We start from the raw sequence: 14,908 nt of genomic DNA on the forward strand, positions 1-14,908 counted from the left end.
CCAATGAAAAATTTGGAAAGAGTTTCAAAAAGTCTGACCATTTTTAAAAATTACAAGAAAGCCTTGCTCTTTGAAAGTAAAATATAAAGTGATACTGTTAAAGTCATCATCGAGTTATTGGATGCTTTAAACCTCATGATATCTACACTTAAGTCTTATTACAGTCATAAAGAACGAAGAAAGAATATCTGTCTAAATTGATGCAGAAGAAGAAGAAAGATATCTACATCTCCTGGGCATCATGTGACAGTGATGTATTTACTTCTCAATCTCCTGTAAAGAATATGTGAAAGCAGAGTGGATCTGTGTAATGTTGGACGACTACCCTAACAGCAGGGCATATACACACTGCAGGACTACTTATGTTTTGAACACTATTATTTTGATATCAGGGGGTGTGTCTTGTGAATGCTAACATTAAAGAGGAGGAGATACAGAACAAGATGAGAACATGGAGATAAAGAAGCCTGGAAAGAGGATGGGGGGTGTATATGATGACAGATAAGAAAGCAGTGGGAACACAGCGGTAAACAGTGTCCTGAAAAATGAGTACAGAAATTACAAACGAGATGATCAAACTGATACAGAGGGCTAAAATGTGACTGAATGATGATGACAAAAATCAGCAGTCTAGCCAACTTAAAAGCGCTGACCACATTACTCTCTCTATCCCTCTCTGTGGGCTGACCTGTAAGTGGTACTCCATCATCAAACCTGAAGGCAGGGGTCCAAATGACAGCTCAGATCTCTCTCACACTTTTTGCATCAGCAGCCAGGCTCAACTTGGCATGATGTCCCCTAACCCCACTCACACATCCCCAAAACATGTCAGACAGGGGATTACTACAATCCAGTTAGGGCGATACGGCCAAATCTCTCCCTGTGATTGGATTCTCTGTAGAAAAAGAAGCTCGTGAGTGGGTTGTGAGGATAGGGAATATGTTATCTATAAGAGTGTGCATGCCTGCTTCTGTTTGTTTGGTGTACGTGTGCATGTTTGTGTGTGAAGTAGCGCCGCGTGTGCCCTAGCAGGAAGTGTGGCTACAACACAGCAATGTCCGTGTAATGTCTCTGATGAGTGACCCACAGCACTTGCGGCCCAGAAGCCCTCACTTAAAAGCAGAGTGTCTCTTAGCGTCTCTAATGCATTGAGGGTTAGAAGATGCTGTCTGAGAGCCAGAGTCCATTTGCAGGCTTGCTTCCTGTAGAAAGAGCTGCCTAAACTAAATAGGGCAGGGATCATTATCCACCATTGTTACAGCTGCAGGAAGCGTTGCACACGGAGGACTGGGCTGCGGATAATTATGTCTGGCTGTTGTGTTGCACTTTTGTTATGAGTGATGTGCTTGGTGGTGTGTATTAATAAAACATCTGACACACAGATGAAAAGCCAAGAATACCATATGTTTGATGAGTCACGCTCTCGGGGGACTGGTGAATTCTTCTATGTTGTTTTTGAAAATTACCTTGAAGGACTCGTGTGTACGATTTAAAGGGTTCAATTAAGAGAACTAGATTGTAGGATTAATAATCATTTTCATCAGTGTTAAATTAGCTCTGACAATAAACTGTGGTTCAGTTCAGTTAGAATAGAATAGAATAGAATAGAATAGAATAGAATAGCCTTTATTGTCATTGTACAGAGTACAACGAAATTGGAGTGCCACTCCCTTGGTGCAAGTTTCAATAATAAATATAAATGTAAAATATAAAAAGTACAAAAAAAACAATCGTAAGTACTCAAACAATAGTATGTACAATATATACAGGATAGCAGCATTAATATAATGACAGTATGAATAGCAGCATAATATAATGACAGTGACGGTATGGAATAGGTTCAATTGTTTTTGTGCTTATTTACTACGGTGATAGCTCTGGGAAAGAAGCTATCCCTGAATCTGTTTGTCCTGGTTTTATGTGACCTGTACCGTCGGCCTGACGGTAATAGTTCAAACAGTTGGTTGCTGGGGTGAGAGTGGTCCTTGATGATATTGCCAGCTCTGCTGAGGTACCGAGAGTTTGCAGTAACCTCCAGGCTGGGCAGAGAGCAGCCAGTGACATAGGACATAGGTTCATGTGGTTTTGATACCTCACTCTAATTTAGGGAGCAAGCATATGTTTGATGGTACACTGAAAACATCAGACACCTAGTTAGTGTTTGCAATGTGTCTGCTCACAGAACTGGGCTTTATTATGGCATTTTCACTCATTTGTTAATTTTGTGTCATTCAGTTATGTTCTGTGCTTTGTGTTGTTACCAGCTGACAACGGTTATTTGTCACAGTTAGAAATGTTCAGTCTGGTATAATGGCTGGAACCATACTGCTATATCACAGTATGGCATGAACTGTGGATGAATGAAATGTACAGAATCCTCTGTGCTCTCATGAGCTGCATAAAATAATACCACGGGCCACCACTAGCAGCCTCAGTGACAGATTATGCTGCAATATTTTATGCGAGCAATCGTCTGACAACTCTGGGCTCAGAATGAGCCCATTACAAAGAGAGAGTGTCATCCATGGAGCCCAACATGTAGCGCTGCTCTGTTTCTATAGTAGCCCAGAGTGCTCTGAAGAGAGCAGTAACCAAGAGAGTTGTTCTGAAATACGCAACCTCGTGGCTAAATGCCAGTAAAAAGAAGCAGTGTGATCACATCACACCTGTAGTGGCCTGCCTACACTGGCTTCCAGTCCATTTTAGGATCCAGTTTAAAATGTTATTACTTTCTTTTAAGAGGCTCAAAGGTTTGGCGCCACCATGCCTAACGGAACTTTTACGGGCCTACACTCCTACCAGAGCACTGAGGTCTACAAACTCACCGCTCTTGGATGTCACTCGCTCAAAAATAGAGGTGACAGAGCTTTTTAGGTGGCAGCTCCTGATCTATGGAACAACCTCTCTACCTACCTACTTATTCTTGCAGGCTTTCTGTTGTAGTTCAGGACGATGATTGTTTTATTTGATTATAGCTTTAATTGAGATTCACAATTGTTAATACATATATAGAGATTATAATATATACATTTCAGGAGTGGTATCCACACCATTACACACCATAAGCAGCAGTGCTTTGTACAGATCATAGAAACCTGGATGTAAGAAATAAATAAATAAATTGGAAAAAAGCTTCACAATTTGAAGCCACTGTGTGCACGTATCTAAAGCATCCTCGCCATGTTGTTACTCGTATCACAAGGGAAGTCGTCATATTGGCGAGACCTTTGTACATCCTCTCTACAGGCCAGTACGTAAGTGTTGATCCGCAGGACTTGAGAAAAGAAGAAAAAGTTATTCTGAAATGTCATTAGTGCACAGCACTGTGCAGTAACTGTCTCAGTCCTGGGAGAGACCCCCTCCTGTTTCCATGGAAACTTAGGCAGGGTAGACAGAGAGAACAGTGAGTGGAGAGCTCGATGAGAGAGCTCGGGGTTCTGTGTGCCCGTGTTCGTGTGTACATGTGTGCACTGCATGGGGGAGGGTGATCAGAGGTTACTACACACATAATGAAAAAAAATTTAATTTAGCAAGACAATGTTGTTTATAGTGCGGCGCACCGCAACTAAATGTTTTGGATTTATGTCATCTGAGAAGGTACCCACAGCTTTCTTCTCCCAGCGAATTCAATAGAAGCCACTCAGTAATGTTTATTTCAGCGTAGGCCTGTATTGTGTCACCTCAAACAGAGTATTGGAGCTAATTTTACAAACACTTTCATTGACTAATGGAGCTGAATGTGTGAAAGCTGTCACTATTTTAACATTGTATCTAGCTCAATTTGGAACTACAACCCAGACTTGCTTAGGGGGGTAATGAAACAGTTAATCTAATTTCCACCTCTTGAGATGGAGTGGAAAACATGGTCAAGGGGTATATCTAATTTGCAGCATGACATTGCAAGGGCTTGGCTCTAAGCTCACACTAACAAATTGCTGCTTAGATAAGCAAATCAACAGGGACCAGTGCAGGGCGACCCGGGGCGTAGAGGACACATTGTGAGAGGGGACAAAGTTATTTTGTTGCAAATATGTGTCTGGAATCGTGACACGTAGCCACTATCTGGAGTTGGGTTATCACTATTCAATTGGATTTTATAATAAATATGTAAAAATAATTATAACAAGTGGAAGGGCAGGCAGTGTGTGGAGAAATATTCAAGTTTCAGTGGTGAACCAACTCTGGTACAATAATGAATAATTCAGTTTTTCAGAAAACAAGTCCATGACCCCATGAAAATAATTTTATTTCAGTAAAATTGTTTAAAGAGCTCCTTGTTTAAGTTTCTTCTGAATTCTGCGTTGTACCGTACACAGTGTGATCAAAGGGCCCATAAAAATCTGATCTCCCCTTCAAGGCAGTTTTCTTATTCACCACCAAAGTATTTTGAGCATTGCTGCTATTTTTAGATCGCTCTGCAGGAGTCTCATTCTGTCCTGTTGTACCTGAAACTCTTTGATGCACGTTATATCTGCACCAGTGTGTTGAAACAGTGATCCCTCAACTTCCAACTCAGAAAGTGGAAAGAACCGAACGCAGTAAGTAAATAGGTAGCTAACAAAGGTTGCGCTGATGATACCGAAATCTTCCTGTGATGTCAGTATGCCGGCACACAGTGACACGATGCCACAGTTCATGGTTGTAATGGGACTTCTACAAAGTGAAGAAGAAAATTTAAGCTAGGTAGTATGTATTTTTGATTTTTATGGGCCAGTGCTTCTTGATCGCACTTTATATGTTGAAGGCTAAACTAGTCAGTCATATTGAGGATTACTTCATCACCATACTTTTTGCACATTTCTGGTGCCAGGAGGACAACGACACACAAAATTAAAACCGTGTTTGATTGCTGGGCTACTGAACTGCATGCAATGTGGGTGTTTGTTTGTATGTGTATGAAAACACAAAGGAGTGTGGTGGCATGTCTCTGTATAATTTCAAGCCTTCTGAAGTACTGCATTTTGTTTTTATGGCACTATTATTTAAGAAATCTTGATCGGAGATGGTCACTGTCTGCGCTACGAAGGAAATAAACTGCTGAGAAATGCATCACTGCTACAGTACTTCAAGTCAGGACATGTGGAAGGTGTAAACTACTGCTGTGAAAACACTATTGTTAAGCCCACAGACCCTTTTCACCTACATGATAGGAAGTCAAGTAGTAGTCACGCAACCTAATGTATTTTGTTGATATAAAGTACATCAGTTCAGTTTAAGTGGTCATTTTTTGCCATGTTGCATTTTTTTTTTATACATTTAAATGTATTGCACTCTCATAGTAGCGACAGATGCAGCAACAGGTGCCTTTTATTGTTTATTATTGTTTCTTGCATGCTATTCGTCTAAATATGGTATGTTGCTAACGATTTTTTAAAAAGTTACCTGATCTTCCATCTCGCTGGAAGTCAACATGGTACCACTCGCCGTCATTGACCTTCTTGTTGACTGCCCTGGTCTTTGTGGTTCCCGAGCCCATGTCCAGCAGCAAGTACAGATGGCCATCCAGCATCTCGATAGCAAAGAAGTCCACTTTAAGAGTTTGAGGACTCTTTGAATCCTTTGGCTGCTGCTTGAGCTTGCCATGGCTGAAAAGGAGAAGGCCGTTGGGCTCAGTGGTGCGGAAGTCAAAGGAGATGGAGCCTGTCTTTTTAGCATTCCACTTGTTGAGGATGATGTAAGACTCAGGCGTCTCAAAAGTGATGGGATCTAGAGTGGCCACGTTCTCACACTTGAAGGCCACAGTGCCGTGGATCTTCATCCTGGGATCACCCTGCTTGGCCAGCCTGGACAACTCAAGTCTCACGTCATTGTTTTTGTATACAACCTGAAATGGAACACAATAAAAAAAAGGTTTTAGTCATATTCTGCAAATCAAAGATCGGTTTGCAGAATATAAATATAATGGGGAATGTAAATATGCATAATTAAACACCATGATGTCCATGTGATATTTCATCCCACAACACGGTGTCATAAGCAAGGATCGCATGCCTCAGCTATTGGTAATCTTTGTCACACTGCACCTATACGTGACGAGCTGTGTCCACAGGGTACCAAATGTCACAGACATCTTCCCGCTTTCTCTGCACCCATTTGAAGCCTTCACAACAAGTGAATAGTGGGTGAAGTGTAAATAGGTGGGAGATGCATTTTGGCTTTCAGCTCTACCGTCAAGAGACAACCTGAACATGACAAACAACTGTGACAATGGTTTGGAGAAAATGATTTTATCCAGCATTATCTCTCGGGAGTCGGTGTGACATGTGAGATGAAGAGTGATAAATAAACTAGTGACTTGATTGCAAGTGTGGTGCAAAATGCTGATTTAAAGTCCCTGTTGGAGTATTTGATTAGAATAAGAGTGGTCAGATGATGGATATGCCTTTCTAAAGAAGAAATTAGTGCAGTGTTTTCTCATGCAAGCTCCAGCATCCGTTATCCCGTACATACTGTTGGAAATTTCTAAATCAAAAAACCCCCCAAACATTTATGTCAATTTTAGCTACTGTTCTCAGACACTATAAAACAGGAGGCTTAAATAAATCAAATGTATTAGTTCTGTGACCTTTGAGATGATATAGAGCTAAGGTACAGAAGTGAAAGAGTAGCAGCCCATTAAATGTCATTAAAATACCAAATTTACTGATGGATGAGCTTCATTATCATACATGATACAGCAACAGTACATTTTCTAATTTGCTCATTTTTATTTACTGTTGTTTGTCTAACTAGTAAACTCCATTTGTGTATGAAGCTCATCTTAATCGCCTGATTTATTCTCATTCACTAAAATGCAAGAAGAGGCGTATTAAATTCACTTAAGCAAGTTTCTCATGAATACTCATATTGATTAAGGTCTACAGTTTGTGTAGAATATGTCTGTGTGGGTTCCACTGTAATTAGCGACAGTCCAAAAAAAATGAAGACAGCTCTAACCCCGTCATTATCCAATCTCCACAATGAAAGAGTATCTACTAAGCAGCTGTAAGCAGCAGCTAGGATCCCTATGTCTAGTTTCATCCAATTTCCAACTAATTAACATTTCTGTGAATGTCAACATTTTGCATCAAAACATCAATGGAGCCGTTATATTTTTCACCAGACACACTTGACATACTCATACAAAAGCTAAGATTTAGAGGACGACAAAGGCTTTAAACATAAAGATGTTAAAGTTCATCAGGAAGAGAGATAAAAGGGGAACTACTATTTAACAGCCACCTCTAGATGTCAAGCGCACAGCTGATGATCTCTTTCACGCTGCTCTAATACTGCTAATTGGAGGATAATGTTAGAAAGTAATAGATAGCTCTTTTACTGCAATAGCACGCACATTTATATAACAAAAGAGTTGTAATTGTATATGTCTGTTGCTTCCAGTGGGTCAAATCAAATGAGTTACAGCTGTGGAAAACACTAGCCATGTTTTTTATTTGCTGTCATCATAAGCGTTCACCTGAAAATGGGAACATGTCCGATGGGATTGTATTTGCATGGAGCATTATGTTTATCACCAAGTCAGATCTACTGTGTCTAACTGTTCAGGTGGATGGAGCTCATAGCGGTGCTTCAGAGTTAGATAAGCCAAGGCTTAGTTTATTATGCACTTAACTGTGAGGAAATCAAACCAGGAAACTATATTTTCTTCACACACACACACACACACACACACACACACACACACACACACACACACACACACACACACACACACACACACACACACACACACACATATATATATAAAGTATATATTTTTAAAGTATATTATATATAAAGTATATTTAAATATATACGGTAAGAAAGAGAGAGAGAGAGAGACTATACGTGTATATTCACTCAGGCCTGTCAGGTCTACAGTGGCCACATTCTTGCACTCGAAAGTCACACTGCCGTGGATCTTCATCCTAAGATGAAGGCCAGGTGATCCCAATGTGACACTAAACCAAAATGTAGTGTTTTAGGGATTATAGAAAAAGAAATGGAAAAAAAGTAAAGGAATAAATTACAGCCTCTCTGCCCGTTGAACTTGACTCATGCAGACAAAGGTGCAACAGATACAGCCAATAAACCCAAATCAATTTTTTATAGTCAAGACAAAGGGCACCTTTCAGCATCGAAGGAGCTTTGGTCTGAGCTACAACTGGTGCTGCACTCGTAGTGCTGCACTAATTTGTCATCAAACTAGGGCTGTGACAACTGAGCTATTACTGCACCACAGTTTGTTTTGCCATCAGAACTAACAGGCAGGCGTGGCGACTCAGACTGGAATCTGCACACAAATGCTGCAACATGCCACTTGGAGACATGTTATCAATCAGGTCCCACAGCGTATGCTGTTAAACCACCACACATATTCTATCACAACACACTCTGAAGCTGACCTGAGATGGGCCTTTTTGTTTAATTCAACAGCCTGGATGAGAGGATGCAAAGAGCTTGTCAACGTACTAAAAATGTCAGACAAAAAAATCAAAGTCAAGTAGATGGAACTAACTATGGATTTTAGATCATGCAGGCTTAATCTCTTTTTATTTGATATTGACATTTGCATTTGTCTGGTAAAACTAAATAAGGAATATTAAAAGATCCCATGAGCAAATAAAATACTGAAAATCCCCTCAGTCTCTCTTCTTGTAGGCGTTATCGCAGCTCTGCAGCATATTTAAAAGTTTTTGAGCAGTTCAATACATGGATCTCAGGACAGTGAGGGCAGGCTTGGCAAGAGGACAGAGAGTAATTCAGTGGGGTGGATGACCACAAATGGGGTGAACCAATTCCACCCCTGTTGTTGTAGCATCTGCAGCACCTGCAAGACATGTATTTAACTAAAAAAGTTGCCTTAAAAACACACTTTTAATAAGCTTGTGAACATTCCCTGCTCCACTCCGTGTGTACTCATTAAAGAGAGATGCTTCAGACCTATCCTAGATGATACTGAGGACAGCAGTCTGCCTTTAAGTACTCAAATGGCCCATTGCACTGTGGAGGCCAGGGATGTGCTGAATTCAATGCATCCCAGAGCATATAACTAATGTACATTTCTCTATTTTTCTTGTTTCGCTCCCGCTTTTCAAGCACTATTAAGTTACATTTAGGAAAGCCCTCCACAGATACCGAGCATAAAGAAAAAATGTTATTCTTTAAACAATTGGGCTAAGATAAAATCTGATAGAGCACACTCCCCAACAATAGTGAGGTGTTAAGCGTGTCAGATGCTCCTCATAAAAATTCCACTCCCTGATCTCAGGATCACCGCTCTGCTTTGAAGTGCAGCTGACATAGCCACGTGAAGCCCGAGGTAAATTCCACTCCAAGACAGACCTCTATACGTGTGGGTGTGTGGTGCGCCCAGCATAGTTGTGTGTGCATGTGTGTAGAGCGTCGTATGTGCACTGAGGGGGCAGAAGAGGGAAAAAATTTTGAGTCAGAGAAAGTTTGTGTCAGTGAGAGTGAGGAAAAGAGGACAAACAAACTCAGGGTGTTAAGGATGAAATAGGGCCAGCTTGTGGGTGGGAGGGTCTGTTTTGGAGTCCTAAGGTGAAGCCAGTCATATCCTGCACACCCACCAGCCTCAGAGTTCACACAGAAGTGGTGTTTACCTCCCTGAGGCAGCCCATGAAGTTGTTGCTAACTGGAGATCCAGGCAGGTCGGCTGTGCTAGGGCTCCCTCCGACATAGAAAAAGTCATCAGAGCCTAGCATGGTGTAGTCTTCTTGCGTATATCCTGTGGTGGTCAGAATCCCGTCGACGGATATTGTTACCTGAACAACAAAGCAGAGGGAAAGGACACGCTATACTCAGACAGCCTACTATAATGTTATAGCCGTTTTTCTCGTAATCTAGGTCAGAGTTCCCTACATGTTTCTTTTTTTTTCTGAAACCCATTTTCATGTCTGTTTGTTTGTTTGTTTGCTTGTCTTTTTTCTTGTTTTTGTTGATTATTATTTTGTCCAGTTTGATTAGTTAGGACGACTGCAAGACTTAAAAGGAACACTATTCTAGTTAGAGAGTTAGTCAACTGCCCATACTACAGTGTTAGTATTGCTGCTACTGCAACATAAAAGTATTTTAGCAGACACAAAAATGGTGTTAGTAAAATGTTATCTAGGTTAGTTATTATTTATTATTATTCCATATTAGTATGTCCAGCAGACGTTTCTACAAAAGAAACCAGAACGTGCCACTAGGTTAGAAAGGGAGCACATGCTATGAAAAGCACAGATACCTTTTATTAAAGGACAATGACTGAGGGTAAGAGACAAAAGAAGACATGCATGCATTTGTCTTTTCTTTTTGTTCTCACGCACACAAAAAGAAAAATCTCCCAATTTTCCTGATTGGGATACAGAATCAGTATTTTGACACTTGCCACAGTGTCAGATGCATGCACAAGCCAATGGACACTGTAAAAACCACAAAGAGAAATCAGAAAAACACCCAAGACAAAATGACAAACACAGCTCAACCATCACTTTCACGTCGACAAATGTGGCATATGCAACAGGTAGTCAAAAGTGCATGCCATGCAAAGTGAATGGGGGATACAACTGGCTGAGCCAAAGAGCATCAGGCCAGCCAGACAGGAGAGGGTCCTCATTATTAACCACAGCTTGATGCAAAAGGCTCGAAATGATGCTCCTAAAAAGGTGGATCAAACAGAATTGGACAGGAAACAAGTGAAATAAAGAGGAGAAACCAATGAATGAACCAAGAAAAAGGTTTCGAAAAGTAAGCAGAAGAGTACCAACCGCAATTTCCTTTTTTTTTGTAAATGACGTCTACAGTAAAAAAAAAAAAAAAAAAAAAAGGAAAGGAAAAAAACACACGGCAAACCCAAACTAAGAAACAATTAGAATGATATCTACCGAACAATGTAGTTTGTTTACCATAGCGTGTCCAATGCCTGAGTGCTTTGTGGAAAAGGGGGGAGAAAGGAAATTAAAAACTGTGAACAGAATAACGATTGTTACTCAAATAATATATGATGGTCAATACTGTTAGTACATTGTCAAACGGCAAAAAACCATACTGGTTAGTAGTGGAATGAAACATTCCATGAATGATGTTAGTTTGTTTCCAAAGCATGTTAGTAACATAGAGAAAAAAGGGCAAAATAAGTTTAACAAGAAAAAAGCAGACCAAGGAAATAACAAGAATGCACAAGAGGTGCAAGTGCTCAACCAGTAACTCCCTGATTTCCTTCATGGTGTTTTTTTTTTTTTTTGCACCATTTTCTGTATGTGACTAGACTGAGTAGCAGAAAAAAAAACGTCCTTACCCAAGTCCCGACAAAAGGTTATGATTGACAGACATGGCTCATACGAAAGAATGCCTAAAGCACATCAGTTGACCCTCTTAAGAAAATTCCCAAGGCCATTTCTAAAACTTTATTATTATTATCATTATTGTTGCTATTGATATTAGGATTCGTCTTCTTTTGTACTTGGTTTTAGGCTTGAGACCAATCCAGTGTATCAGACTTCCCACCGCTCATACAATACTTTACCTCCGTTTGGTCTTATTGATGAACTTTAGGATCACTTTACTGCAATGAGACAAAGCAAAGGAGACCCTGACACAGAATATGGAGGATGGCAATTTTGATTCCCCCGCAGAGCATGCACTCAATATGCTTTGTTTTCTTTACAGTGAATGTTCAAGCTGGCCAGATCTTTAGGTTTGTCAATAATCAATTGGCTGATTATGCAAAAAGAAGCTGTGGTACTGAGGTGAAGATAAACATTTCCCATGAAATGAGCAGGAACAAATCTAGAGATTTTTGGGTGTAAACTGCAGTCATGTGAAAAAGTACTCCCTCTTATAATTCTAAGGTTTTACATATCAGTACATAACAAAAATAATCCTTAACCTGACTGAATTATACAAAAATGAATGCACAACTGCTTTTTTATTTTAAAGATTGTATTCTAAATAACCTGTTTCATCTAAAAATTATTTTATGTTCTAGTACAATCAGTAAAGTATCTTTATATTTATCTACATATTTTCTCATCACACATTCAGTTCAACGAGTCCTTCCAGAACACAACCTTACTCCACTGTAACGTCCTGTAGTGCTAGGATCTGTACGTTGGCATTAACACTTTTAACACTTAAGTCTGCTACTGTTGCTCCACAAAACCAACCACATTTTTGGGTAGTTATCAATATAGTGCAGGACTGTCTCTACGTGTCAACTACAGGCACATGGGTTACACTTAACGTACATCACCCTGAGGCAAGCATTGGTCCGAAAGCCTGCAACCTCATGCAAACGAAACAAGTAGTTTTGAAACGTTTGCAATGTATCCAGGGTTATGGGACTCTTCTTGAATTCGACAGCGCAAATTAGCTTGATTAATTAGGTGAGGGGTTTACGGTATTCAGCTTGAAAGACCTGTACAATAATTTCACATTCCCATGTTTCCTTTGCAGAGACAAATGCCGCAGTGTGATATTATTAGCTTTCTGCTTTCCTAAACCTAGATAATGTTGGGGTTAGGGCCCAGTGAGAGTGATTAATGTTTCCAAATCATCTAGCAGAGCCTGTGTGTATTTACGAAACAATATCCAATGAACTGGAAGCAAAGTTCCAGCTGTCTTGTCACAGCAGCTGTTGTACCTACAAGTCGAGATGCACCCAGAAGCTGAATCCACTTACTCTGGAAATGATTAATTATGATCTATAGGGCTATAGGTCTTCTGCCTAGTTGGTATGTGGGTACTTCTTTGCACACCTGTAGCAAAGGTCTTTCACCTGGGGTTCTATCCCAAATGCCATGCTGCTGATTCAGCCACCTACAACTAGTCAGGCCCTAGAGAACTGGAGGAAATTACACGTGCTATTGTAATAAACCCAGAGGGTAGATTGTTGAAACCCATGCTTTAGTAACCTTTAGTCTCAAGGAAAGCGAAATTTCAACCAACAGGTGACCCATCAGCTGAAACTGAGCATTCAGTTACTGGTGAAAGCCACCGACAGCATGCCAGTGTTGTGCCTCAACAACTCTTCTGCCTCTTCAGGTTGGTCATGGGTCCAACTGATGGGCCCTCCAATCATCCTCAAGGATGAACAGCCTCTTGCAGAGAGCTACATCCTGACCCAATTTACTGTATGCTGGCCTGCTGTGAATCAGCACAACAAACACTAACAGACCTCTGCTGATTTACTCCGGCCAGCATGATCTGCACTTGCCAGGTGGATTATTTACATATTTGTTAAGCAAAAACGCTATGCTTATTAATATCCTCATCTCATAACCAGCCTAGAATTTGTTCTGCTGATATCCTGCAACACTGCAGGAGTTGTACCACCCTTTGGTGTTAAGAGGCCAAACAAGATTTTTATAAGAAATCAAATTCCTAAAACTCATGTAAAGTCACTCCCCTGTTTCTTAGGAGTATAAGGAGGTGAATCAAGACCATAAAGCAAAGCCCATTAAAGTCTATAAATCTTGTAAGAGGGATTTGCCTGTGCTGGAAATTTGACTTTGGTGCTTTAAAGTCTAACTCTAGGTTTACCTATGCTCTACATAAAGGTTTTCTTTTATATTAGTAAAAAGTACAGTGTGCTAGCAAGTTCGTTTGAATGCTTAAATACAACAGATTCATAATGACCAATATCACAACTGTACTAACATAAGCACTCAAATGTTTTTGTACCTTTTCTCCCCTTTTTTTCCAATATTGTAATTTTTGTTAATACAGACTATACTGTACGTACTACCCTGAAATTTGAGTTCAGTTAAATTTGTTTTCCCTTGACATAAAAAACAGTATTGTGTCTTACTTTGCACATGTTGATATGTAAATGACTCTAGAAACTTTGCATAGCTACAACAAAGGTAAAATGTCATTATAACCTTTCTTTTTAAAAGTTAGGGTTGATTTAAACTGTAACTTTACACAGGCCCTGATTCATATCGAGATGTCCCTGCTCCCTCGTGGTTTTGTTTCACTCTCCACCAGAAACCATCATGATTAAATTTAGCAATTTAATTACAATGTCTGGGAAAAATAATGTATTGTATGATGGTAATGATTTAAGTGCATTTGTTTTAATTTATTTACTGAGTCTCCATATCACCCTATGTACTGTTACCTGACGTAGATTCCTTGTTACTTTGACATCATGCCAATCATTGTCATTAAATTTCCCATTGACTGGCTCCACAAGAGCTTCAAAGGCTCCAGACCCCAAATTAATGACGAGTGAGACCGCCCCATTTTTCAGAGCCAGGTTGACGTAATCAGCTGATTTTCCCGTGTGCAGCATCAGTCCATTCCTCTGTAGGGTTTTGAATGACAATGTGATTTCATCACTGCTGCTTTGAATCGGGTTCAAGGACAAGTCGTAGCAGAAGAACTCAGATCCTTTGAAGGTTGCGACAAACTCTTCTTTTCCTGCAGAGACAAGGGAAAGAGAAATGTGTTTCATTAATATAATGCCCTCTTGGGTGCCTGTTGGAAAGGTGTGAAAAAATATGCGAATAAAAGCCTCAAAATGTTGAATTGATAATAAATACACTGAAATTAGATTGTAAATGAAGGTATAAAAAGAGACATATTTATTTAACATTCCAATGACCAACCATAATCCACCATAGCCAAAGGAATGCAGGGAGATAATCCCAGGCACTTATTTCCTTTAAACAGCTCCCCGGCTGCTCTGCTGGCTCTCGCACCATTCGCGCTGTCTTCTCTGCATCTTTCCCCTTTTCCTCTGGTAGAGTCGGACTCATCCAGAGGAAACGTTCCTGTTTACCCTCAACTTTCTCAAGATGTTTGTCCACTTTTTTTTCATGTAGCGCCTACATGTAGGCACTCATGTATGTCACAATAAGGCATGAAAACATCCTAGAACATTACTACTATACTAAAAAAAAGAAAAAATAACCAATGTCTG

General features: G+C 40.1%; 1 protein-coding gene across 6 annotated transcripts in view; it reads right to left on the minus strand.

Moving 5' to 3' along the window:
• LOC308388587 (neurexin-1a-like) overlaps positions 1–14,908 on the minus strand; it is a 270,320-nt gene that overhangs the window by 162,722 nt on the left and 92,690 nt on the right. For 4 of the 6 annotated variants that reach the window (XM_080869388.1, XM_080869387.1, XM_080869386.1 and 1 more), the window contains 4 exons: positions 14,105–14,406; positions 10,890–10,913; positions 9,603–9,764; positions 5,383–5,824 (listed from right to left, as the gene is read on the minus strand). In XM_080869388.1, coding sequence (XP_080725514.1) covers positions 5,383–5,824; positions 9,603–9,764; positions 10,890–10,913; positions 14,105–14,406 — 930 coding nt within the window. The remainder of the gene's footprint in view (positions 1–5,382; positions 5,825–9,602; positions 9,765–10,889; positions 10,914–14,104; positions 14,407–14,908) is intronic. The other 2 variants (XM_080869385.1, XM_080869389.1) reach the window with 1 other exon arrangement.

This window comes from Rhamphochromis sp. 'chilingali' (genome assembly GCF_963969265.1).
Source record: "Rhamphochromis sp. 'chilingali' genome assembly, chromosome: 20".
Taxonomy (NCBI): domain Eukaryota; kingdom Metazoa; phylum Chordata; class Actinopteri; order Cichliformes; family Cichlidae; genus Rhamphochromis; species Rhamphochromis sp. 'chilingali'.